Source organism: Oculina patagonica, chromosome 10 (genome assembly GCF_052425735.1).
Source record: "Oculina patagonica isolate OP01 chromosome 10, crgOcupat, whole genome shotgun sequence".
Classification (NCBI taxonomy): domain Eukaryota; kingdom Metazoa; phylum Cnidaria; class Anthozoa; order Scleractinia; family Oculinidae; genus Oculina; species Oculina patagonica.
In genome coordinates this window covers 3,929,438-3,952,334 of record NC_135767.1, presented here as the reverse complement: position 1 = coordinate 3,952,334, position 22,897 = coordinate 3,929,438, and the positions used below count along the sequence as shown (strand labels likewise).

Here is a 22,897-nt window from a genome sequence, read left to right as displayed (position 1 = left end):
CGAGTGCCCCGGCAAGGCGGGTTACCCTTCTAGCATGTAAAGGCTTCAGTACGTTTTCTTAAGAAACGTATGAAAAGTTGGCTCCCCCAGGGTAGCTCGGTTAGCCGGGTAACTCGGTTAGCCGGGGCACCCGCCTTCCATGTAAACAGGCCCTTAGGAGGAAGCGCAACCAGATCAAGAGAAGGCCTCTGAAATTCAGGCTAGCATACAATACTAGGGGTAACCACAGGTTATAAAGTGCGGGCTTCGAGAAACTTTACCTGTCATGTAATTTAAGACTTAAAATCTTTCAGAATAAACTCATATAAACGAGTTATAGTTTAAACCATTTTGCAAGTTTACTTTTGGCAATGTTGCAACTTTAGATCATAGTTAGTCCTCTACTAACTATGTTTAGATATACAACAAAGATGAACACATCACTCTAAAATAACATACATTAGGATAATAATTATTCTTATGTACTCTTACTAAACAATGTTATTATTATTTTGTTTCTTATACCTTAATGGCACAATATTACCAGTATTTTGTAACGTCTGTCATACATTTATGACATAATAGTTATTAATGAAATATTTTAATTAATTTGTATCTGATACAAAAAAGAAATTTAATATTAGTCAGCTATTAAGTTAACTAGCTATATCTACTGGTATGCTAAATATTTAAAAACTGTGCTTTTGTATGAAATAAATTATAAAATCAACTGTAAACAAAAATATGCATCTATATCAACTGTACATAACACTGTCACTTTAACAAAACATCTAAAAATCAAAGTACAATTATAATATTTCAATTTGGAAAAAGGTTAAGTCTGCACATGAGCCTAGAGCTTAACCCAGGGTTGTCAAAATAAGCCAGCAACCGGCACATTTCACCGGCTATTCCAAATACTGCGCTGGCTACTTGAAATATAAGTTATATAATAAAGTAGGTCAGTTCTGAGTGTGTGTTATCAAGTTCTGAGTGTTTCGTAGCCCCCTACTTTTTGGATGGAACTTGCTACTCAAAAACCCACTGACAACCCTGTTAACCTGGTTTCTATAGCATGAAACAGCTAGCATAGGAGTATATTTCTACTTCCCCCTGGAACCTGGACTGCTTCATTCGGAGTCCAGCACACTAACCAATAGGCCACCGCACCTTCCACATTATTGCAGTTTACCTTTTCTTGAAATTTAAATTTTCAAATTAATTTTTCATGGACTAATTTCAGAATATTAAAGATATTGACAACTATAAGCATATCATATCTGTTTCCAGTCATAGGTGTTTTGGTGCTCCTACGTGGTAAAAACTGAGACTACGTAATCCGTAAATTTATGTAGAAACAGGGTTTCCTCATTAACAGGAATTCAAACAGAACTTAAACCTAAAGAATGTCTTGCTTATAAACCAACTTTTGAGACATTTAACACACCTTTTTAGCTGACTCGTCCCCAGTCATCTCTTATGCAAAAATTGCAAGACGCAAAGGATGATGGGAAGGAGGAAATGCTAGCTATTCTCTTTTTCCTTCCCATGATTCCCTCTGTGTTCAGTTTCATCCAGTCGTCTATACTCAAGATGGACTTAAAAGATGACTGGGGAGGAGTGAGCCTTTTAAGCCTGTCTCAAAATGTTTTCCTATTCAATATCATGCATGCCTCATGCATGCAGCTATCTGTTTTGCTGAGTATAGATTCTTTTTCTTAAATGCCTTAGAAAACTATCTCAAACTCTCAAAGCACTGTTTGAGCAAAACAAAAACTTAATAACTACTTTTAATTTGCAGAAACTATAATCAGTGATGCACTGGCAGGCAAATATAGTAGATAATAGCTCTGGTGCCCAGCTTTAAAGAGCTCTGACATTTTAATGTTTTCCACACTGGTAACTTAACTTGTCAACTTCAAGTTGATGTGTTAATATTTATTATAATTTATTATAATACTCCTTTAATTTATAAACTACATTTAATGCCAGTTAAAAGTCCTTGGTACACTTAAAAAAATACCACCAAGTAACAAAGTCTTTAAGAGGGAAAAGCCATTATTCAATTTTCCAAACCCCTCACTAAAAAAAACATGCCAGTTACCTTATTGTTACTTATTTTGGTGGGACTGAAATTTTGCAATTTTCGTGATTTTTAAAAAATTGCGAAATTAAAAACCCGCGAAAAAATTATTTTTAATGTTTTCTATTGTATTTTAATGATTTAAACATATTTTTTGGCCAAATCGCAAAAATTAAGTCCTGCGAAATATGCCCATTCCATTTTTGCAAAATTAAGTTTCCATGAAAACAAGTAACAATAAGGTAGATATTATGTAACACAGTCAGATGGATAAAAATAAACATTGTACAGGAGGTGGAGAGGGGAAATTGAAAACAAATATCAAAAGTTTGCAGAAGCTGGAGTGTCGCAAGGCATTGTGGCTTTCCCTACTGTTATAACATATTCAATATTAAGCGTTAGTAGGCAAAAGCTCCTGCTACTGCTTTCATCCCAGGGGTCCGCAGAAGACTATTCCACAACACTTAGCTGTGTTCCTCTTTCTTGGAAATAGTGGGGGCTCGTCTCCAGTTACAGGCAAGTTAAACACTGAAAAATAAAGGAGGATGATAGATCTGGCAGCAAAAAAAACTGCAGATGATAAGCTAAATTTGTTAAGAACTGAACTAGAAAGGAAACAGGTTGAAAACACATTGCATAAGGCAGAAAATATAAGGAAATGCTTGATGATCATATATGGGAGTGCCTCCCCCCCAGTCAAAGTACCATCCACATTAAACAGGTTTAAGTGTTTTACCTACCAGTTTCCTTGAGTCCTTTTCCAAAGTTGCTCACAACAAACTTCAAGGTCACCAACACCAGCACTCTTACAATGAAGGCCAAAGATGCTAGGAAAAAACACTGAATATAAAAATAAAGCAAAGGGCAAGACCAGCAGTGGATCTAAGAGCAGTTTCCATTTGTTAGAACTGGCCAGCCAGACCGGTATATTCAAGAACAAAATTCCATTGTTAGTCAGATTTGTCCTGTCAAATCAGTCAATGCATGTAAATATTAATAATTGTTATGGTGGATTTATGGGGAAATCTCGTGGAGCAGGCCCATTTCAGATTCAAAAACACCAAACCAGCCGACCGTTGGAGAGAAGATTGGGGGTGGGGGGAGTTGAACACTTCCCCCTCCATTTTTCCCCTAAATATAAGTAAGAAGAGTCATAAAGTTTTCATAACGAACGTACATGACTTACAGCAGTGTGATTTAAATTGCCCATTAAAAAAGCACAATAATTGTTATTTAACAGGTTCTTTAGTGGCAACTAATCCCTTAAATCACTAGAGACTTACTAAAATCAGGCATCTATTAAATGAAAGCAAAATTAAAACAAACCTGCTCCAAGAAAGGAGTAAACAAGAACATCTTTATTATCAGCAATGCTTTTATCCCAATTTGATGCCACCTGCAATTAAACAGTAAATTAAACAGTAACAAGGCATGAGATTTTTATCCTAAAAGTGCCAGGATTTTCAAAGACAACACGACCACGTCTGAAGTTTTCCAAAGATGTCCAAATGTATCCCGGTTCCAGTCCAAGGACGTGTTTTGCTAAACACACCTCGTTCCCAATGCATTTCTTGTCAAAACTCTAAGATTTCTGGCATGGGGAAATACCATCATTTACTCACTTTAGACGGCATTTTCATTTCTCGCATTGCTTTGAGTTTACATTTTTTTGGAAAGTGTGTCAGTTGTGGTTGTAATATCTCACATTTTTCAACTTGATGCGAGAAATTGGTTTTTAAGCATGAGTTGGCGTGAGATCAAAGTTTTCAACTCGCAGGCATGGGACTTGCCACTAAGGCGTGAAAGTTGGCTGAGGTATACAATACTGCTTTCATTTTTCATCCCTTTTTGGGGTTTAAGGTTTGACCAATATAAAGCAAGGCTTCAGATTACACGGTGTGCTTACATCACTAGACAATAACTTAAAAACAATTTGGACTCAGCTTCTGTCACTTCGCTCCAATAAACACAAGACTGTCGGCAGACAAACCTTACTAATTCTGTAGATTAAGTAAGCAGGCTCCACCACACTGAAAGGGATAAATATCTGCACAAGGATCATTAACTCTCTCCTCATCTAAAAAAATAAAATAGTGAGCCTACTGAAGACTAGACATTCTGCACACCAAGACTCACATGTATCTTCAGCTACTCTTAGCCACTACTTCACATTAATTTGTAATTTCACTGGCATAATGAAAATACTAAAAACACGTAACAAATAAAGTAGGATACTACAAAATAAAACATCTAATAATTCAGATCTATTTTCACACATCCCAAAGACAGGGTTAAGGTCCATTCAACCTTCCAAGTTAAGACCATTTTAGTCACCATGGCAACTAAAATTATGGGGTGGCGACTAAATTGGAACTGAAGTCGCCAGCCTGGCGACTTAAATTGAGGAGAAGGATTGAAAGCATGAGCTTAATTTAGCAACTAAAATTTTTCACTGGTAACCAAAGTTGAGCAGTTGGTGGCCAAATGGCCACTAAGGAAAAAAAAAACTATTAAAACTATTTTGAACAAGGTGAAACTTACCGCAAACCAACCCAAGATGCTCCAAGCAAGTTGGAATGGAATGCCGACACCAACTGTGACTTTGTCTTTCAGTTCCAGATCTGTAACATTCATGATTACGAACACAGACAAACTGATCTGTAGAGGGGATGGATTTGTATACATTCAAAATTATGTTTTATAATTCATTGGCAATAGTTATCAACATCATCTCTTTTGATTGATTAGAATTAGTGTTTGATTTATAAAGAAAGTAGAAATTCATGTGTGAACGATATGTATTTATGAATAAAGTGATTTGATGCAAAAGTGTGCATAAAATTGGGCTGTGAAAGGTATACATGTAATAATTATCAGAAGCCCTAAAGTAATATTAAAAATGTGTGTACTTCTATGCTTATACTGGTAGTTATCTTACCGGTATTTTTGGTCAAATATTAAGAGTATGAAAACAAAAATTATCGAAAAAATGGTTTTAATTATTCTTTGTCATAAATTCAACACACAGTTAATTTAAACCTGCGCCTACCCAAACATGCATTATCGATAAAATTCCACCTGTTGAAAATGTTAGCTGCATCCCCTCCCCCCTCCAAAAAAAAAAAAAAAAATACAAGCGCCTTCCTTTTACAGGCAGGCATTACCCAAGGAATTTATAGGGACAAAAGCTTAAGTGCCAGCAGTGATGAATTGTCAGGCACATTGAGTTCTTCTAAAACAGCCTTTGCGCAACCTATCAAAACAAACTCACCGCAAGTTGAAAGTCGAATTTAAGAAGACATGAGTACATCCCAGCATTCCTGTACATTTCTGAAAACAAAACGGTAAATAGGAAGAAACAGAACATTATAATAACCCCCCCCCCCTGCTTCTATTCCCTCCTTTGGCCTCCCTCCTCTTATTACTCTCCCTTCCTTCTGCCCTCTCTCCCTCTCTTCTTCCTTGCTTTCTTGTTCCTACATTTTTTTTTTGTACTTGCAATTGTTCTTTTGTTCTTTCCTTCAATCAATTCAATCTCTTTTTTGAGGAAAATATTATTCAGTCAGTGACACAAGCTACTCAGAAATTTTTTCCAAGTAGCTTGTGTTCCTTACTGAATAATACCTTCCTCATTTTTTTTCCTCCAAGCTTAAAATATACCATCCCCTTTTTTCATACAAAACTCTTTTTTGTTTAACAAGAGAAAGGTTGTCCTGACAAATATATAAATTAATTCTTGAATTTTTTATCATACAACTTGGATTAGTTTTAAATAAAATCAGCCCATGGTCAAATTTGTAGAAGTTTACCAGCTAAAAATAGTACTTGGATGAGGTAGCCTTCTTGACAATGATATCCATTCTCATCCCCAGAGACGCTTGATTAATTTGTTCCAACAGTAAAGCTTGTCCCTCTTAGCCGGCAGAGCCTGAGGCAAGAGGAACAAGTGGCTCTGGGGACACATGATTTAATTGGTTAGAGGGAATTTAAAACGGTTGATTTGATTTGCCAAATTAAATTTCCCTTGTTGAGCATCTAGCCAATCAAATCATGCGTCCCAGAGCCACTTGTTCCTTGTGCCCCAGCCTCAGCCGGCTAAGAGGGACAAGACAAGCAGCTTTAGGGATGAGAATGAATGATATCATCAGAGAAAAAGGAAAGAGACCTCTACTGTGTTAGCTTACTGTTGGAACTGTCTAATAGAACTCACGTACTGTGTAATTCCTCTGCTGCTCCAACAGTCTTGAAGGCTAAATAACCAAAGTCTTGAGCAACCTTGATACCATAATAAATGTTTGCAGGACCAAGACATATCATCACTCCAAACCTAGCCTGTTGAAACAAAAATTAATATGTACAAATACAGTAAATTGAAGTGGAGGGAGATAGGATTTGGAAATCTTAACAAAAACCAACACTCCAAATTCCAATTTGATCTACGATGCACGTACATGTCTCAACGAGCTCTAAGTTCTTCAGTGTTACGTGGGTAAATAAATTACATTTTAAAATAAAATTACATTTTTACATAATAATAATAATAATAATAATAATAATAATAATAACATTTATAGTGCGCAGATTTCATAAAATGTTCAAATGCGCATTACAAGATTAAAAATGGAATAAAAAAGCTAAAAACTAAAATTACAATTAAGAGTAAACTTATAATGATTTTAAAAAGCTATAAGTGCAATTTAAGATAAACTTACAATGAGTTTAAAAAGCTAAAATTACAACTATTAAAAGTAGAATACAGATTTAAAAACAACTATGATAAAAATTCATGACGAAAAAGGTGTGTTTTTAGCTTAGCTTTAAAAATACTAACAGTGCTGGCACTTCTTATGTCAAATGGAAGCGCGTTCCAAAGTTTCGGTACAGCACAGGTAAAAGAACAGTCACCTAGTGTGGCTTTTGATTTAAAAAGTGGATAGCTAAGTAAAAGTTTATGGCTAGAATTCCTTAGCCTGGGAAAATAGGGGTGAGCGGGTTATGGGGGGTGGGAGAGAAAATGCAGGAAGCAGGATTCCCAAGATGGCGAGAACCAGGAGAAATTAAGAAAAAAGTTTGCTTTTATTTGTCATTAGAACTAGAAATTGTAAAAAGGTAGGAGCGTCAAACTACTCTTTATTAAACAAACACCAATGAAATACCAGATAATCTTTCACGCAAAAAAATCATGTCTACACAAGTGAGAATAACATGTTATCTTCACATGTGAAGATATCGATTTCAAAACATTTCCCGACAAGTTTGCCCTGATTCAATACTGAATGAGCCAAAGTTAATCAATATTAAGTCGAAGCATCTTCAGATCTTTCTTGGAAATCTTCAACAATCTTTGGAAATCTTCAGAAAAGTCCGGAAATGTTCAGAAACATTCATATGACCTTTGGACGACATTTTGAAAATATTCGGAAATTTTCAGAAAATGGTCGGAAATCTTCAGAAAATCGTCAAAAACATCGTAAGTAGTAGGTCTATATGACAAACAGAATAATAGATGGTTGCCTGGAGATACGAAAGTTATCTTCTGGTGTGTTCAAATCGATATCTCATTATCAATTTGAACACTCCAGGATACATTTTATATTTCTGCGCAACCATGTATTATCCTCTATATATGTACACTGTACTCACCCATTTCAGTGGAGTTCTTTTTTCATTGACAATGAGGTCAATAGTAAAATAACACAATAGCACAAGGATTCCCACAATATAAGCATACAGCTCAAATTCTCTCTCCCTCAAGACACCATGAACTGCATAAAACAAACAGAAACCTGCCAAAAAAGTGAGGTCAACAACTCAATAACTCTTCTCAAAATATTTTTTCTTAAAATATCAAATGGACTGTATTAGATCAGAGGTGATAGATTACAATCTAACCTCTCTGTAGGGACACCTCTCAAAAATCTAACCTCTCTATAGGGACACCTCTCAAATAGAGGCTGCCTCTATTACGGACAATCTCTTATGTCCCAACAAAATTCTCATATATTTTCTTTAGAAAAAACCTCTATAATACGGACCCTCTCTAATATGGACAACGGACACTAAATCTCTGCCCCATGGAACAAATTCATATAAACTTAACCTCTTTATTACGGACACTTCGGTGATGAGGCGATGATATTTTGGGTCTGTAATGCAATTTCCTCTTTGTGGATACAAAAACAACAATGTAATGCTTTATTCATCTTAGACGTTTTCAGATTTGTACTTAGTGTTAATATATTTCCTGCAGAATTGGGTTGCAGAACATTTTGAGTTACTAAGTACATTAAGCTGTTCATGAAGTCAAAAGTGATGTCATAATGGTGACCTCTATAATAGTACGAACACCTCTCTAATATGGGAACTTAATTGCTCTGTCCCTTCAGTGTCCGTATTAGAGAGGTTCAATTGTATACTTTCATTTAAATATTGTATGTGCCCTCCAGTTATAAAATAATATCATTTATTCCTAGAGGCATGTAATTTAGCCCACGAGAAACACTAAGAGTCATTTCATACCTATGTTGATGAAAAGGATGATAGCAAAAGTATAGTCTGGTTTATCTTTACTCAGTTCCACTAATCTGTCAATTGTGAGACCAATTGCGACAAACACATTTAACACTGAGATGGTGAGAAACGTCAATTCAACAACCTCTAGCCCAGCAAAGGTTTTCACCTGAAAATAATATGTTACAAAATATTACAAGTAAATAATAAAGATGGTAAATTTTAAGCTTGGTTATTACAATTACAATATACAATTAAAAACTATTGGCTGGTTTACAGTTTGTATTGAGTTACATGTCTGCTTTAGTGTTCTGGAGAACAAAACTGTTTTTCCTTCCCATGAACGAAGCAGGAGTCAATATATTCAAGCTTAGTGTTCATAGCACTACGTAGGGGCCACCGTAAGGCCAGCAGGTATAAGCTTATACATGCATGTATAAGCTTATAACCATACTATCCCTTTCCTCTATAAGCTTATTTAAGCAATAGACCACACTTTCTAGGGCTTTACTGGCGTAATAAAACCACGCGGGATGTTGGGAGAACACGAGAAAAGCTTGGAAATCGCGAGCCGTCAGGCGAGTGGTTTACAAGCTTTTCGAGTGTTCTCCCAACGTCCCAAGTGGTTTTATAACGCCATGAGTAAAGCCCTAGAAAGTGTGGTTTATTGCTTTTATGAAATAACTATAGAAAACGTTCTTCAAAGAAATAGGAATCTGTTTTATTTTTCATGATCAAATGTCTTATTCTTAACAAGTTCATCGGATGACGCGGTAAACCAATCACAGCGGCCGAAAGAATAAAACACAGGTTGAGCTCCACACACAAAAATCTACAAATCCGACGCGACAAAAACGTTTAAAAGTTCTCTTGAAGCTATGAAAGTCATAAGAAAGGAAAGGAAAAAGACAAACTGTTACGGTATAAAATGTATTCAACGATTTAAAAGTTCTTTGACGTGGAAATCTAGCAAATTATGGTCGGAGCTTAACTAGTCATTCATCGCAAAAGTAAAAGCGGGTAGAAGACTACATGAAAACTTTGCAAGTTTACAAACTTCACAGACTGACGAAGGTATTGAGAATAAAGGTTAGTTCCACAAACAGTGCTTTAGAAATTTGTTATGAATTTATTTATTCCGTATTCTTTCGTTTTCGCCGAATAACAGACTTGGGGGAAAGCATTGAAAGCACGTAAAACTGAAAATATAATTCAAGCGCGTACTAGTGCGTACAAGAACTCAGCGTAAGGTTCTGCCATCAAAATAATTCAAGTTCATCGCGACCAATTTGATCGGTTTTAATTCCTTTCAAATAAAGTTTCCGAGTTTATATTGAATGAAACCATATCCATGTTTTTAATATTTTTCCAGTCCAATGAAAGCGGAAATGTTTATTGTGTTCCTTATTGTGTATGTTTGTCTCTGCATTTTCGTTTTTTCTCTAGTTCCTTCGTGGTGGGCGGGAAAACTCAATTTTGTGATCCACCCTCAGTAAATTTTCATGATCATTTACGAGAATCATATATCCTCCGTTTTAACCATCAGATAGACCAAAAGAATACATTTAACTAAGTTTAATTCTTCGTCCTTATGCGTATTAATCTAGCGCAGTGCGGCCATGTCGAGACAGAAGTGGGACTTTACTGGTACAATAGTACATAGGTTTTTGACCAATCAGAGCGTGCGTAGTATCTGAGTTATTTTATAAAAGCTTATAAGCTCCCATACTGTGCTATCCAGTGGATAGTGCAGTATGTTTTGTTAACACTTATCCACTGGATAGCGATTTATCCCTGGGTGAAGAGAGGCACTGTGAGAGTAAAGCGTTTTGCCCAAGAACACAACACAGTGACCCTGGCCAGGGCTCAAACCTGGACTGCTTGATCTGTACGTAGTTTAGTGCACTAGGCCACAAAACATCTGAAATTTGCTAGCTCTGCAGTTAGAAAGTCAGTCTCACAATGTTTCTGTAGATCTGTTACGAAAGTCGAATGGCTTTTGGCTTTTTTAAATGGAAGATTCCTTATTATCAATAACATGCAATTCTGCAGGCACAAAAATCACTTTAATACATTGAGTTTATTATGTAAGCTCAATAAATTATTATTAAATAAATTAATATATCGATCGAAAGAGCACATAATATGCTGGTGTAAAAGACATAGAGCAAGAGTGTAATATTTGTAATGTCAAGTAACAAGATGCAGGTAAACACTTATGCTAGAGCTATGTAAGCTGATATTGAAATTGAAATCACGTGCAATTGGAGTGATAAACTAAGCTTTCATGTACTTCAACAAAGATAACAAGATAAATTTGCCTTACTTTTCCAATAGCCGTAACAGTTGTTCTCTCTCTTAGGCTCTCTTCAGAGCATTCCATACTATCCCTTTCCTCCTCTTCTGCAGAAACAATCTTGTCGCGTAAGCTGGCCATTTTTCCTCTCCTCTTTTCAGTTTCTCAATCTGCTGCAATCGTGCAGCAAAGCAACAACATTTCGTGACGGGCGTGACGAGTCACGTGAACAACTGACCCAGATCCCAACGGGCTGGTGACTATGATGGTCCGCGATGCGTACATTTCTGAAGCTCTTCGTACGCGTTATCGTTAAACTTGTATGATCCTTGTATGTTCAGGCCCGTAACCAGGATTTTGCATGGGAGGGTGCGTATAATCGCATCCGGCGCGAAATCTTTAGCGCCACAGGCGTGATAACGAGGGGGGGGGGTCTGGGGGTATCCTCCCCCAGGAAATTTTGAAAAAATAGGTTATCTGAGACAGGATTTCGTGCGTTTTGATGACAGTTGGTTAGGAAAAAGGCAGGTAAAAATGGAGGTAACAACGACAATAATTCTGGTACATTTTTAAATTCAAATCGTATTTTTCGAAACACAACCTTGAAAACGTAATTTACAATTTGTTTAGCTAACAATGAAGGCAGTACATAGAACGAAGACAGGAAAAAAGATAGAATTCTTAATTTCAGTGTCAATTGGTAATTACATAAATCAGCCAGAGTCAGTTTGTTGATCCCTTAGCAGTAGCACTGTGGCAAGCTCCAACCTTCTTGGGTGCTTCCGAGTCCAACAAGTACTCAGTCTCCTCTCTATTTGGTACGCATGGGAATATTTATGGCACTTCAAACGGTTCGACAATGAAGGTCAATGAAGGACATTAGGTAGAATGTATCGTTGAAATTAACCTAGAATCACACAATTTGTTCCAAAATATACCACGCAAATCTACAAATGGTGGACCTTCAACCCAAAGGACCATATTGAATGTGAATAGTCTCTTAACTTATTTATTTTAATATATGTTTCACAATAAGCGGACCTCCAAGGCTCGTGGGGGGGTGCGGACGCACCCATCGCATCCCCCCCTAAGTACGGGTCTGAATTGTTTATATTGTGTCGTTTGTAATCTACATTATGGTCAATTTATTGAGAAAGGTCTCCTTCATCTTAAACCAAAAAATATTCTCCGAATGAGGTTCACAGTCAACCTCAGACTCGTTCCCTGTTTAATTTAACAAAGGGAGCGAGAACAGAACTCTTATAGCCAATATTAAAACCGTACATGAAAAAAAAATTGAGACATTTTCTCCCGCAGTTCACATTTTCTCACAACTTTGTTGTCAAGTGCTTTAACTTGCCTAGTGACAAATATCATGTGATGAAACCTTTTTTCATAATAAGTTGTTTTTTGAAAGACTGAATTACTTTTCTAAAGGTAAATTAAAACAATTGTAATTTAATTTCGTATTTGAAGGGGTAAAACTGGTCAGTTTTGATCACGTTCTTTTTTTTATGAAAAAATATAAAACTCGGTGAGGCAGGCTTAAACTGCCGGAACAAATTACGGCGAAATAGACATTTTCTTTGTGGAAAATAGAATTTAATAACAATGGATTATCCAACTCTGTAAGGACTCGCGAAATTTGCAAATTAAAAGATCAAATAAAGACCATTCTTGACAGAAAAAAAAACCTATTCAGTCGTTACCATAGTTTCAAAGAGAACGATAATAAAATGTTAGTTTTTTGTTTAACTCTTTTCAATCACGGTTTCCATAAGCAACGAGCGGCCAATCAGATACCGTGTATAATATATTGGTATAACGTCTACCTGGAAAGATGTTTGACTTCTTAAGCACCTTACACGCATGAACTACTGCAAAACCACAAAAGGTTTGCTGAAATACAAGTGACCGAAAAAATAAGAAAGAGCCCTCGCCACCAGATACAACAAGGGTAACGATTTATTTTTGCCTTACACGTCAAATAGCATTTAACCATTTCTGGTTAAATGCAACTTTTAAGGCTTATATAACGTCGTATAAGAATAATAAGAGCGCTATAAATTGAAAGAACTTTTCTTCAAGCTGAAGTGATCAATATATAGAAGTATACTATACTAGGTAAATTGGAAACTGATAAAAACTACATTTACTGCATCAAAATGCATGGTAATTGGATAGCGTCTATAACAAGTTTTGTTACACCGTCAAATCAACATTCAGTAATCAATTGCATTAGCTAAAGATAATATTTTGAAATTTGAAAAGGCAGTCCTGCTTCTCCTTCGCTTTTGTTTATTCTAAAAAATCAAACGACTTCTTATAAAAGTTAACACATGAAGCCACCTGGTTCTTTCATTAATGCCGTCGAAATTCTTTCTTTATAAACGCGTGTTACCAGCTGCTAATAAGTCATTACCCATTCTAACAATTCATACATCCTTGAATGCATGTTTCTTTTTTACCGCCGGCTTTACTTTGAATGAGAAAACCTCTCCGATGTTCGATTTTTTTATGTTTTTTTCTCTTCAAATTTTTCGTATTTGATGATAAATAATCTTGGCTTTTATTTATCGTCCTTAACTTTGATACTAAAATAAGTTATATTTATGTAAATTTACTGTTGATAAAACTATTTTTTCAGGAGATATAACGTTTCAACATTTGTAACGACCTGTCTAAATTGCATGCGCACAATATTTTTAATTTAAAGAGATAGAATTGAGGATAAATTAAATCGATATCTTAACAGGTCTTAAGTAATAAATTATTGAATAATACCTGTACTGAAATCAGTTTTCATTAAATTCACTATTGAAAGTGGAAATGTTTGCTCAGGAAAATTTGCATTTGCTAAGCTCTATAATTGCTTTAAGCGTTTTTACTCTAACCAATTAGGGTAGGTGCCAATTATTCAACCAATCCGGAGCCAAACTTAAACCGAATGTGACTTGTTGAACGCGCTTTTTCCCGCGCTATTCACGGGTTACATGTTTTTAATTCGAGTTCTGATTGGTTCATTCAACTGCGTACGTTATTAACGTTCGGGCTTGTGATTGGCTACATGAAACGCATCCAAACACAAGTCAAGACACAGCGCATGCAAAAGCTCCATTTTGCTCCCATACCCACGTGTGGACTTGAACAAAAATTTCCCCTTTTAACATGCCTTCAGTCCCAAAGGCCTTACTGTTATATAACTACATAAAATTTCTTCAATTCCTCTGCAACGTTATTTTCTTTCCTGGAATTCGTTTAGGTTATTAGGTTCAAAAGATGAAAAAAGCTAAGAACAAGAATCCAACTCACTCCACTGCCAAATTAAAAGAAGAAAACAATAAAGCCCATCAAAATCGGAGTCCCAACAAGAATGTCAGCACCTCTCCATATATGGTAACCGCAGGTTTGATGTTGCCTGTCGCGTGTGCCGTGATCTACTACGTCATCAGTAAGCCGTCAATCATAATCCCCAAAAAACTAGAGCCGCTTTCACCGGACGTCAGCGGATGGCAGCGAGCAAGTACTGAGGACGAAATGAAATACAACACAACTTTGTGCACAATGGAAAGAAGGGAAGCTTCGAGTTTGAATTCTGAGGAATTCGAGAGGGTCTTCAGATACAAGAAACCCTTGATAGTGCATTTTAGCAATGGCGCCGCTGATTGGACGGATCCGATGAAATGGACAAAGTCAAGTCTGTTGGAGTTGTACAGCCAGTGGTCCATTCTGAGTGGGACATCAGAAGATATCGTACGGAGAGGAGGGAATGGTGACAAGCAGACATCTTTTAACGAATATTTAGATATGATGCACCACAAGAAATATAACGACGAGCCTATGTAAGTTTATTTAAGTTAAGATACCACGAGTCTTAATGATTCAGTTCCCAGAAAAATAAACTTTACGCAGTTCACAATTCTTAAGGATCATAAATCTCAGGCGTCTCTGTCGCAAAGGGGTCAGGAAACGCATAAAGAAAAGTTCAAAGTTCAGGCTATCTTCAGTGTTCGACTTAAAAGTGATTGAGGTAAAAACGCGTGATAAGCGTAATAGATGACGTCACTTGCCAATGAAGCTTTTAAGCCATGATGGTCAATGTTTTTAAAAATAAATAATTATAAATCACTTTAAAGTCAAGAAACACTCGTCGGCACTAGAACACAATATTTACGGCGTCCCAGGCGGGCGACCAGTTGGCTCCCCCTCCGGTCGTCCGCTCGGGTCCGTCGAGCTGCGCGCTTCACTCTTCGAAGTCCTTCAGCTCGCACTCCATGGACTCGTCTCTTCCGCGGGGGTCGCCCCACCACCCATCTCCTAAGGCATGTGATCTTTAAAATTGCTCTAAATCACTTGAACTATTAGTGACGCCTTAATTTTTGTCAATAATACACCTCTGTTTATTCTCTTGTAGGTATATTTTTGACAGGGCTTTCTATAACGATAGCCATTTACCAGAGAGTATCAAAGTACCGGACTATTTCAAAATAAAGGTAATCAAATAGACGCACACCCACCCTCGTGCACCTCACTACAAACAGGGCCTGTCCTACCCACCGATAATACCACCTTACTCTACCCCCACCACACCTGCTCACCTCCCTCCCTCATTAAAATACGGCCTGTATTTACAGTCAACACTCTCTAAGACGGACCCTTTAATTTCGGGACTGATTCCATCAACTGTCCGTCTTAGAGAGGTGTCCGTCTTATACCCCATTTACATGAGTCAAGACGCCATTTTGAATATTTAACATTCAGCGAATGACGTCGTTAACTGAAATATTCAATTGTGCCTCGACGTATTAAAATAAAGTATCTACCATTGTAATAGGCCGAGGTGTCTTTTTGAATATTTTATTAATGACGTCATTAGCGGAAAAATAAAAATTCAAAATGGCCCCTGTGACTGGGGTATTAAAATGGTGTTCATGTTATAGGAGTTTAGTTACAGTAAAATGACTGCAAAAAACAGCAGGGACGGGACCAACACCAGGGGTCTCCTATAATGAGGTGTCCGTCTTATAGAGGTATCCTTTATGAGAGAGTTGACTGTATTTGATTTCAAATTTCTACAACATTTTTGACAATAGCCTATTTCGAATAGCCCATTCAGTGTAAAAAATCGATCGTTACTGATTATTTTTTTTCTAGGACGGTGTGGACTCCAGTATATTTTTTCTTGGTGGCTCTGGTTCAGGCGTTAGTTTCCATAAGCACGCAGATGCCTGGAATGGTGTTATTTTCGGAAGAAAGCGCTGGTTTCTTTATCCACCTCAGAAAACGCCGCCAGGAGGTAAGATTGAGCGCCCCTTCACTTGAGGTGCTCAAGTACTTCTCTTCTTTGGCCCGTGCTATAGTCAAGGTGTAGTAAACTTCAGCTAAAATGAGAGCTCTAACTCTTTGTTTTTTGCCCGCCAAAAAACAAGAGCATCTATTTCTGTTTGCTGTCCGCGGCTCAAATGAAAACCATCAGCGCTTTATCTTTTCATTGTCCTCTGCAAACTTACGACCAATATTTTAATAAAGGTAATTTTGCTTGGTTCATATTATTACTTCAGGTGTTTGGCCAAGTTTTTCTCAACTGGACTGGATCAACAAAGTTTATCCCAACTTGCCACCAGAAGACAAACCAATGGAGTGTGTTCAAGAAGCAGGAGAAATTCTCTACTTGGTGAGTCCAATAAGAATATGAAGCATTTGACCACAGCTTTGCATTACATTTGTATCTCAACAACTTGAACCCTCAATAATTCGAACCTCCCGCTAACGAGAACCTTTCTCGATTCCTCTCCAGGTTATGTTTTTGCTAATTTTACCCTCAACTGAACTCGAACTTTTTTCAATTTTCCTTGAAGGTTCAATTTAATCTCGTACCCTGATCTCACTCTGTCTTTTGCTGATCTGGGTTCAAGATTAGGTTCAAACTCTCTTCTCTGGTGAAGTTGTAACTGGAGGAGCGTCTTCGTTTCTTGGTTGCACCGATACAATAAAACTTTTAATTTTAGCTCGAAACTCACCAAAACTTTCTCGTGCGTGACAAAAATGAACAGAAAACAAGATACTTTCCCAAGCTAACTAGTCACTCCTTAATAATAATAATATTAATAATAATAATAATAATAATAGTTTTTATTTATACACGATAAATATTGCAGCATAATAGCTGATGTGGTCGTGTCTTATGAAAATAAAAATAAATTAAGAAATCAATAAACTACGCTAAATCTTAAACCAAGTTCTTTACCATACTTGTTTAAAAGTACTGCTTAATGGTAGGTGAAATCATTCTTCTAAATACTTGTCTAGCTCTAACCAGCTGGTTGTTATTTCTTTATTTTCAGCCCGAGTCATATTACCACGGGACAGTGAACATTGGCGACACCATGGCTATAGGAATCCAAAAGTACAACGCCGCCACGAAAGTCGAAAAACTGTTTTACGAAAGTATGTGGATACTCACTCTAAACCTCTAAAACGGCTGCGCGCAATGTTGCAGATAACGGACAAATAAAGGTGTTGCGTGTAATATTCAAAATCATTTAAAACTAGCAATGGTATATTGCAATTCCTGCGTTTTGATTGGTTAACAGGCAATGGTTTATGACCTCATATATGGTATATGGTATATCATATATGGTATATATGGTATATGACAACAAATATGGTATCTGATACGCGTCAACAAAAACAGCTTGGGAGCTAAAATATTGCAATTCTTTGGGCGTTTTTAATAAAAGAATTATTCCACTTGCGCTTGTTGGATATGAGATCGTTATAGCCAACGAGGCGCGTACGCGCCTCGCTGGCTATCTACCATCTCATATCCAATGCGCGCTCGTGGAATAATTGTTAAGTAGAACTGGTTTCTGCGTCCGAAGCATTGCACGCAACACTCATCTCCACTATCTGCAACATTGCGCGCAAATTATAAGCCATTCCTGCATTCCTGTCATCTGCTAATCCAATCTCTAACCCAAACAAAACTCTCCTTTCTAAAGTAGGACAATGTTTCAAGATAATAACAGCCTCTTGCATGTAGATCAGACCAACATTTGCCTTCTCAATTGAAAAAAATCCCGGCAAGAAATTAAACCGTACCTTATATCTGTAGTGACAAAAAACCCTTTTTAACGGTGAATCCTTTGTTTTTACAGAAGCAAAAGGGCGAAGACAACTTGAAATTTTCCAAGAATTATCAACTCTGTTACCAGGTATTTTTAAAATTTGAATTGTATTGCGAAGACCCACGTTTTGCGCAACAAACTATCGCTCAATTGCGGACATTTTTGTAGTATATTGTATATCAAGAGCCAAAGGCGAGTGGTTCACAAGTTTTTTGAAAAGTTCTATTGACATTCCAAGTGTTGACGTGCTCAGCCAATTCAATTATTCAATTATATGGTGCAGAAGTTTTCCTTAATCGCAATGAAAAAGTAACATAAAGAGTAATTGGTCTTGTCTACCACAATTGTTCTTTTCAGATAGCACTGAAGTCCTTCATAAACTTGCTGACCAATATTTCAGAAGGGGAGATATTCAAAAAGCCATCGCGGTTAGTGATAGAAAAAGCCTATCTGTACATCTGTTCGATTATGTTTTATGACAGTAATTATGAGGATCGAGCGTTGTGACATTATCAGGACCACATATTAATTCTTCTACAAATTAAACGTATATTCTGTCCTTTCGTGTACTACCACCGACGTCTAACAAGGACACAACTTAAATATAAGTCACACATCCTAAAAAAACTTAATAGCCAAAAGAGATTTCCGAACTTAATCCCAGGGGTCATTCCTCACCCCACACCCCTCATCTTCCATCCCGGCACCTGAGACACAAGGGGATTCAGTTGTGTAAATGACTACTGGTGAACTGTCTGGGCAATCGGACAAAATACCAGGGGGGTAACCCCTTGATGGACTCGCATCCCATCCGGGAGGGAGTAGTAACACCCCTGGTCACCTTATGCTACAGAAACCAGAATAAGCTCTGGTAAGGTGCATCATTAAGCCAGAGTAAAAACAGTTTTAAAATTAGCAAAGCGAATTAAGCCTCTTGTTTGCTTACTCTACAGACACTTGAGAAAGCTGTGCAAATGGATTCTTTGTTTGTAATAGCCAAACTCGACCTCGCCAGGTATTACAATCACCATGGAAGCACGGAGAAAGCAAAACAGTTATTTGAAGAAGCCCTTGAAGTTCATCCTGACAGCTTTGATGGACATATTCACTATGGAGAATTTCTTTATCAAAAGGTGCGTTTGCCGCTTTTGATTTCTTGAAGAGCCAGTGATGAGTTCAAGCGTCCCCCTCCCCCCGGGCCGCGGGGGGGGGGGGGGGGGGGGGGGGGGGGGAAAAAGGGGGGGGGGGGGGTTCGGGCGGGGAACGCCAACGAACCGCACCAGCCCAAACCCAAGCGAACCGGCACGAATAAGGAGGAGGCAATTCAAGCGTAGTGTTGCCTCGTTTTGAGCATTTTGTGTAACCACTTTTGATAGGTTTAGTAGGTTTCATTAAACAGATTTTAGAAAGTTTATCCCCTTTTTTGTCAGGGTGATTATGACAAAGCAACAAGCCAGTATAGACAAGTAAGTATATAGTAAACGAACTTAACACAGATGTTGTAAAACTGGTCAGATTATGGTCCTGTAACCGGCTCTCTTCCTAGTCAAGACAGAAAAAGCTCTCCAAGATATTCCTATTCTTATCCACCAATAATAAAATGGGACGACCACTTCGACATCTGCACGTCAGCGTGACGTCATGAGAATACGTCACAAAATATACGTCACTTCCGCAGGATATAAAAGAAATGGCAGTTTCACGGGTAACAATGCTACTCGCTGATTTATTTATCTATTTCTTGGTTTATTTCTCAGCTCACCAAGCTAAGACCTGACAAAGCATTTGGTTACAATCAGTTGGCAAAGTGTCTTGATAAGGTCGGTGACAAAGATGGAGCGAAAACTGCTCGACTAACAGCACAGGAATTATCCTGAACAAGTCGAAACTAACGTCGTGATCCCGGCTTGTTTCTCAAGAAAAAAAAACCTTTTACGAGCGAACTGTGTTTTTCAAGAAATCTGATGAAAGACTTTGACAAATTAATAAGTCCTCTTCCATTTCAGAGGAAGAGAGCCGTACCGAAATAAAGTTTTAGAAGGGGCGTGCAGCCAAGGTATTAGCTGTTGCAGTCGATCCCGAGATCAAAATGGTTCTTCTCCTCTCTAGCTGAGATATATTTCTTTTAATGTTAGTTTTGGGAATTTAGTGGTACATCTGAAGAAGAAGTGTCAGACGTCAGTTGTTTATTTTCATCAAATTATTGCCGCCTGCTTCAGCTTGGCCTTGTATTGAAGTTATTGTAATGAGCGGTTTACGTGAAATAAATCATAAATATGCGAATTGCGACAAAACTTATGGCAAAGCATGGGAAATGTTGGGCACCATAACTAAGCTCTTCACCCTGGCTCTTCAGATAACTACAACTACTTATCAATATCAAAGTCTTAATCATTCTGGAGTTAAGTGAGTGCGAGTAGGAAAGAAAGTAATTTTAAAATTTAAAAGGAAGTAAATTTTAGCCAAACACGAGCCGGTACAAAAGTCGGACTGGATCAATTCGGATCGATTACCCGTTTATTTGAATAAGAATAGTATTTATTGTGTATTTCCTCGGTCTTGAATAGCTGCCATTCTAATTCAAAACAGTGATCCAAGTTGATCCGGTCTGACTTTTGTCCCTGCCTATCAAACACTCGGGAAAGTGAAACCTTTTTGTCTTCAGTCCAAGAGACAATTGAGCCTGCGATTAGTAACGGTGGTGGCGACAAGCACACGTGATCACGTGTTTGCTTTAACGAAGATGCGGAGGTATGGGGACGAGAGCAGTAACCAGTCAAGACAAGTGGGGACAGGATTACGTGACAACAAGACAAGAGGGCGGAAAGCACGTGATTTCTGCATGTACCATAACTGTTTGAAAAATAAGACGCCCTTTCCCATTGACTCACTATTTACCAAACACTTAATCGTTACTAATGGAAAGCACTTAATAAAGCAGTGTTAAACGCCAGTAGAAATCAAATACTAAAGCAATCAGTGTGCAGAATTTAAAACCATGAAACTTTCACTGGAAAATATTTAACAATTCCATTTCTAAGACTAGTATTAGTTCTACCCAACGCGTTTAATTTAAACTTTTACTGAAATAAGTTCTACCTTATAAATTATACAAATTTCAGTATTTCAATCCAAGACAAGTATTTATTTTATCTACAAATCAATTTGGTAATAGCTGAAATTCTTCACTGATACAATTACTATTTTTGTTTTTTAATATTGCGTGTGCAGCTAGCGTTTCGAGTTGGAAGGGGATTTGCATCAAAGCAAAAATGCAACAGGTTTTAATAGCAGGGGTCCTCTTAGTACGGTTAGTAAAACGATATATTTAGAAGGCAACAAAATGTTTTGTTAATTTGCCTCTAGAGAAAAGAAACAATCTCAGAAAAAGTGGTCTTGGCGGTCAATGTGAGATTTTATGGTTACAAATTTCAAGGAGGGCAGTTAGTGCTATAAGTACCTGCAGTTAGCCGGTTTAGAAAAAAAAATTGGCTTGAAAAGCTAAATCAACAGTTTACATTGTAAGCTTGCGTTCTTGCGCCAAATTTATACAATTATATGCTGAGCGGAATAACAGGTGGGATAAGAGTAAGCTTCATGCAGAAAGCTAAATAACGAAAAGTGATTGGTTGAGAGGTTGCACGGGCTGTCATATTTCCCGCGTTGACATGCATCGCCATAACAACCCGCCGAGTAAACGCTTTTTAAATATTTTATGTCATTTCACGCGTGGGTGAAGAGCACAACGAAGCCGTCCGACTATAAACAACATTACATGCCGTGCAATAAGGCAGTCAAGGATTTGTAAGCTCGTAGAAGTGGACATTTTTATCTCAAGTTTTAAACATGGCAGACGCCGAAGGCGAGACTCCTCCAGCGGCTGAAGCGCCGGCTGAAGGCGAACAGCCGCCTGCAGAAGGGGAAGCTGCCCCGGCCGCGGAGGAAGGTGGAGATAAACCTGCAGAGGAGAATGCAAACGAAGAAGGAGCCGGAGGCGATAAAGAAGCAGCGAAAGACGGCGAGGGAGACGAGAAAAAAGACGCCGAAAAATCGGCCGAAGGGGATGACAAGAAAAGTGACGAAAAGAAAGACGAAGAGAAAAAAATTGAGGAGGAAGAACAAGGGTGCTGTTGTGTGTTAGTTTAACGTTTACATTCTCACGGACATCGATTCATTGTTAGCAGACTTTCATCATCAACTTAGAGTAAAGAACTGAACAAACAACATGCCTTATGAAGAAACATTTCCAAAACTTTGCTTCAATAAGAAGCCAGCGTTACTGAATATTTTTATGGCTGTCGAGGTGTAGAATAGAATTTGAAAACACTGCAAGCAGAAGGGAGATTTTTACGCGAGAGCTTCGTGGTTTAGCAAGCTTCTCCTCGTTATCCAAATATATTTGAACTGGAATTGAAGAGGATTGTGCTAGCTGGCAAGGGAATCTTAATTTGTGAAAATATTCTGTCAATGTTTGCAGGAATATTCGAATTCCGGGAGCGAAAATGTTGAAATTTGATGAGTTCGATTTTTCTATCAACCACACCCTAATCTAAAGATGCGAATATAAACATACGGGGTTCTTTTTTTCAAATTTATTTGTAAACTAATAGCGATTGTATTCGAATAATTGTACAGTAGAAAAAATGGCGTTGTAAATTGTATCGGTGTAGACTACCCGTAGAATCTGATAGAAACTAGTTGAAATATTTCCTTTTATATTACGAAGCAGACATATTGCTTTTCAAGTTGTAATGTATACCTGCTATCCCAAACATTTTTACATTTTGTTAATACATCTAGAAGTGACCGATTTTTTGTCTTATTTTTTATGGTGTAATTGTAATTATTAAATAAAAGAATGGGAGGAAATTTAGAAAAGGAAAGGCGTGCACAATTTCTGGT

The 22,897-nt window shown here is 37.5% G+C and overlaps 3 protein-coding genes across 3 annotated transcripts in view; 1 reads left to right on the top strand and 2 right to left on the bottom strand.

The window, feature by feature from the left end:
* Window positions 1-1,310: 1,310 nt before the first annotated feature.
* LOC144628619 (uncharacterized) lies at window positions 1,311-11,067 on the bottom strand. The gene is made up of 10 exons (XM_078486755.1): window positions 10,899-11,067; window positions 8,582-8,741; window positions 7,706-7,848; window positions 6,277-6,394; window positions 5,334-5,392; window positions 4,604-4,720; window positions 4,053-4,139; window positions 3,389-3,458; window positions 2,803-2,889; window positions 1,311-2,590 (listed from the first exon to the last, which is right to left on the bottom strand). The coding sequence occupies exons 1-10, from the start codon at window positions 11,007-11,009 to the stop codon at window positions 2,490-2,492; spliced, it is 1,053 nt and encodes a 350-aa protein (XP_078342881.1). The 5' UTR covers window positions 11,010-11,067; the 3' UTR covers window positions 1,311-2,489.
* LOC144628824 (uncharacterized) overlaps window positions 3,160-22,897 on the bottom strand; it is a 96,221-nt gene continuing 76,483 nt past the window's right edge. Inside the window, exon 12 of the mRNA XM_078486937.1 lies at window positions 3,160-3,173. The gene's annotated coding sequence lies outside the window, so the exon portion shown is untranslated. The remainder of the gene's footprint in view (window positions 3,174-22,897) is intronic.
* Window positions 12,706-20,383, top strand: LOC144628604 (bifunctional arginine demethylase and lysyl-hydroxylase PSR-like). Its single transcript, XM_078486728.1, has 11 exons — window positions 12,706-12,825; window positions 14,131-14,710; window positions 15,283-15,361; window positions 16,023-16,164; window positions 16,430-16,542; window positions 17,213-17,315; window positions 18,026-18,082; window positions 18,353-18,423; window positions 18,949-19,128; window positions 19,426-19,461; window positions 19,753-20,383. Exons 2-11 carry the CDS (start codon window positions 14,148-14,150, stop codon window positions 19,870-19,872), a joined length of 1,464 nt encoding a protein of 487 aa, XP_078342854.1. The 5' UTR covers window positions 12,706-12,825; window positions 14,131-14,147; the 3' UTR covers window positions 19,873-20,383.

Bases quoted from the DNA above. Each gene is read 5' to 3' on its own strand.
- LOC144628619 (XM_078486755.1), bottom strand. From the start codon at position 11,009: ATGGCCAGCTTACGCGACAAGATTGTTTCTGCAGAAGAGGAGGAAAGG. The intron at 8,742-10,898 runs GTAAGGCAAATT...TATTATTTTCAG, and splicing joins CTGTTACGGCTATTGGAAAA to GTGAAAACCTTTGCTGGGCT. The intron at 3,459-4,052 runs GTTTGTCTGCCG...GTTTAATTGCAG, and splicing joins TAATCTACAGAATTAGTAAG to GTGGCATCAAATTGGGATAA.
- LOC144628604 (XM_078486728.1), top strand. From the start codon at position 14,148: ATGAAAAAAGCTAAGAACAAGAATCCAACTCACTCCACTGCCAAATTA. The intron at 18,083-18,352 runs GTATTTTTAAAA...TGTTCTTTTCAG, and splicing joins ATTATCAACTCTGTTACCAG to ATAGCACTGAAGTCCTTCAT. The intron at 19,462-19,752 runs GTAAGTATATAG...TTTATTTCTCAG, and splicing joins CAACAAGCCAGTATAGACAA to CTCACCAAGCTAAGACCTGA.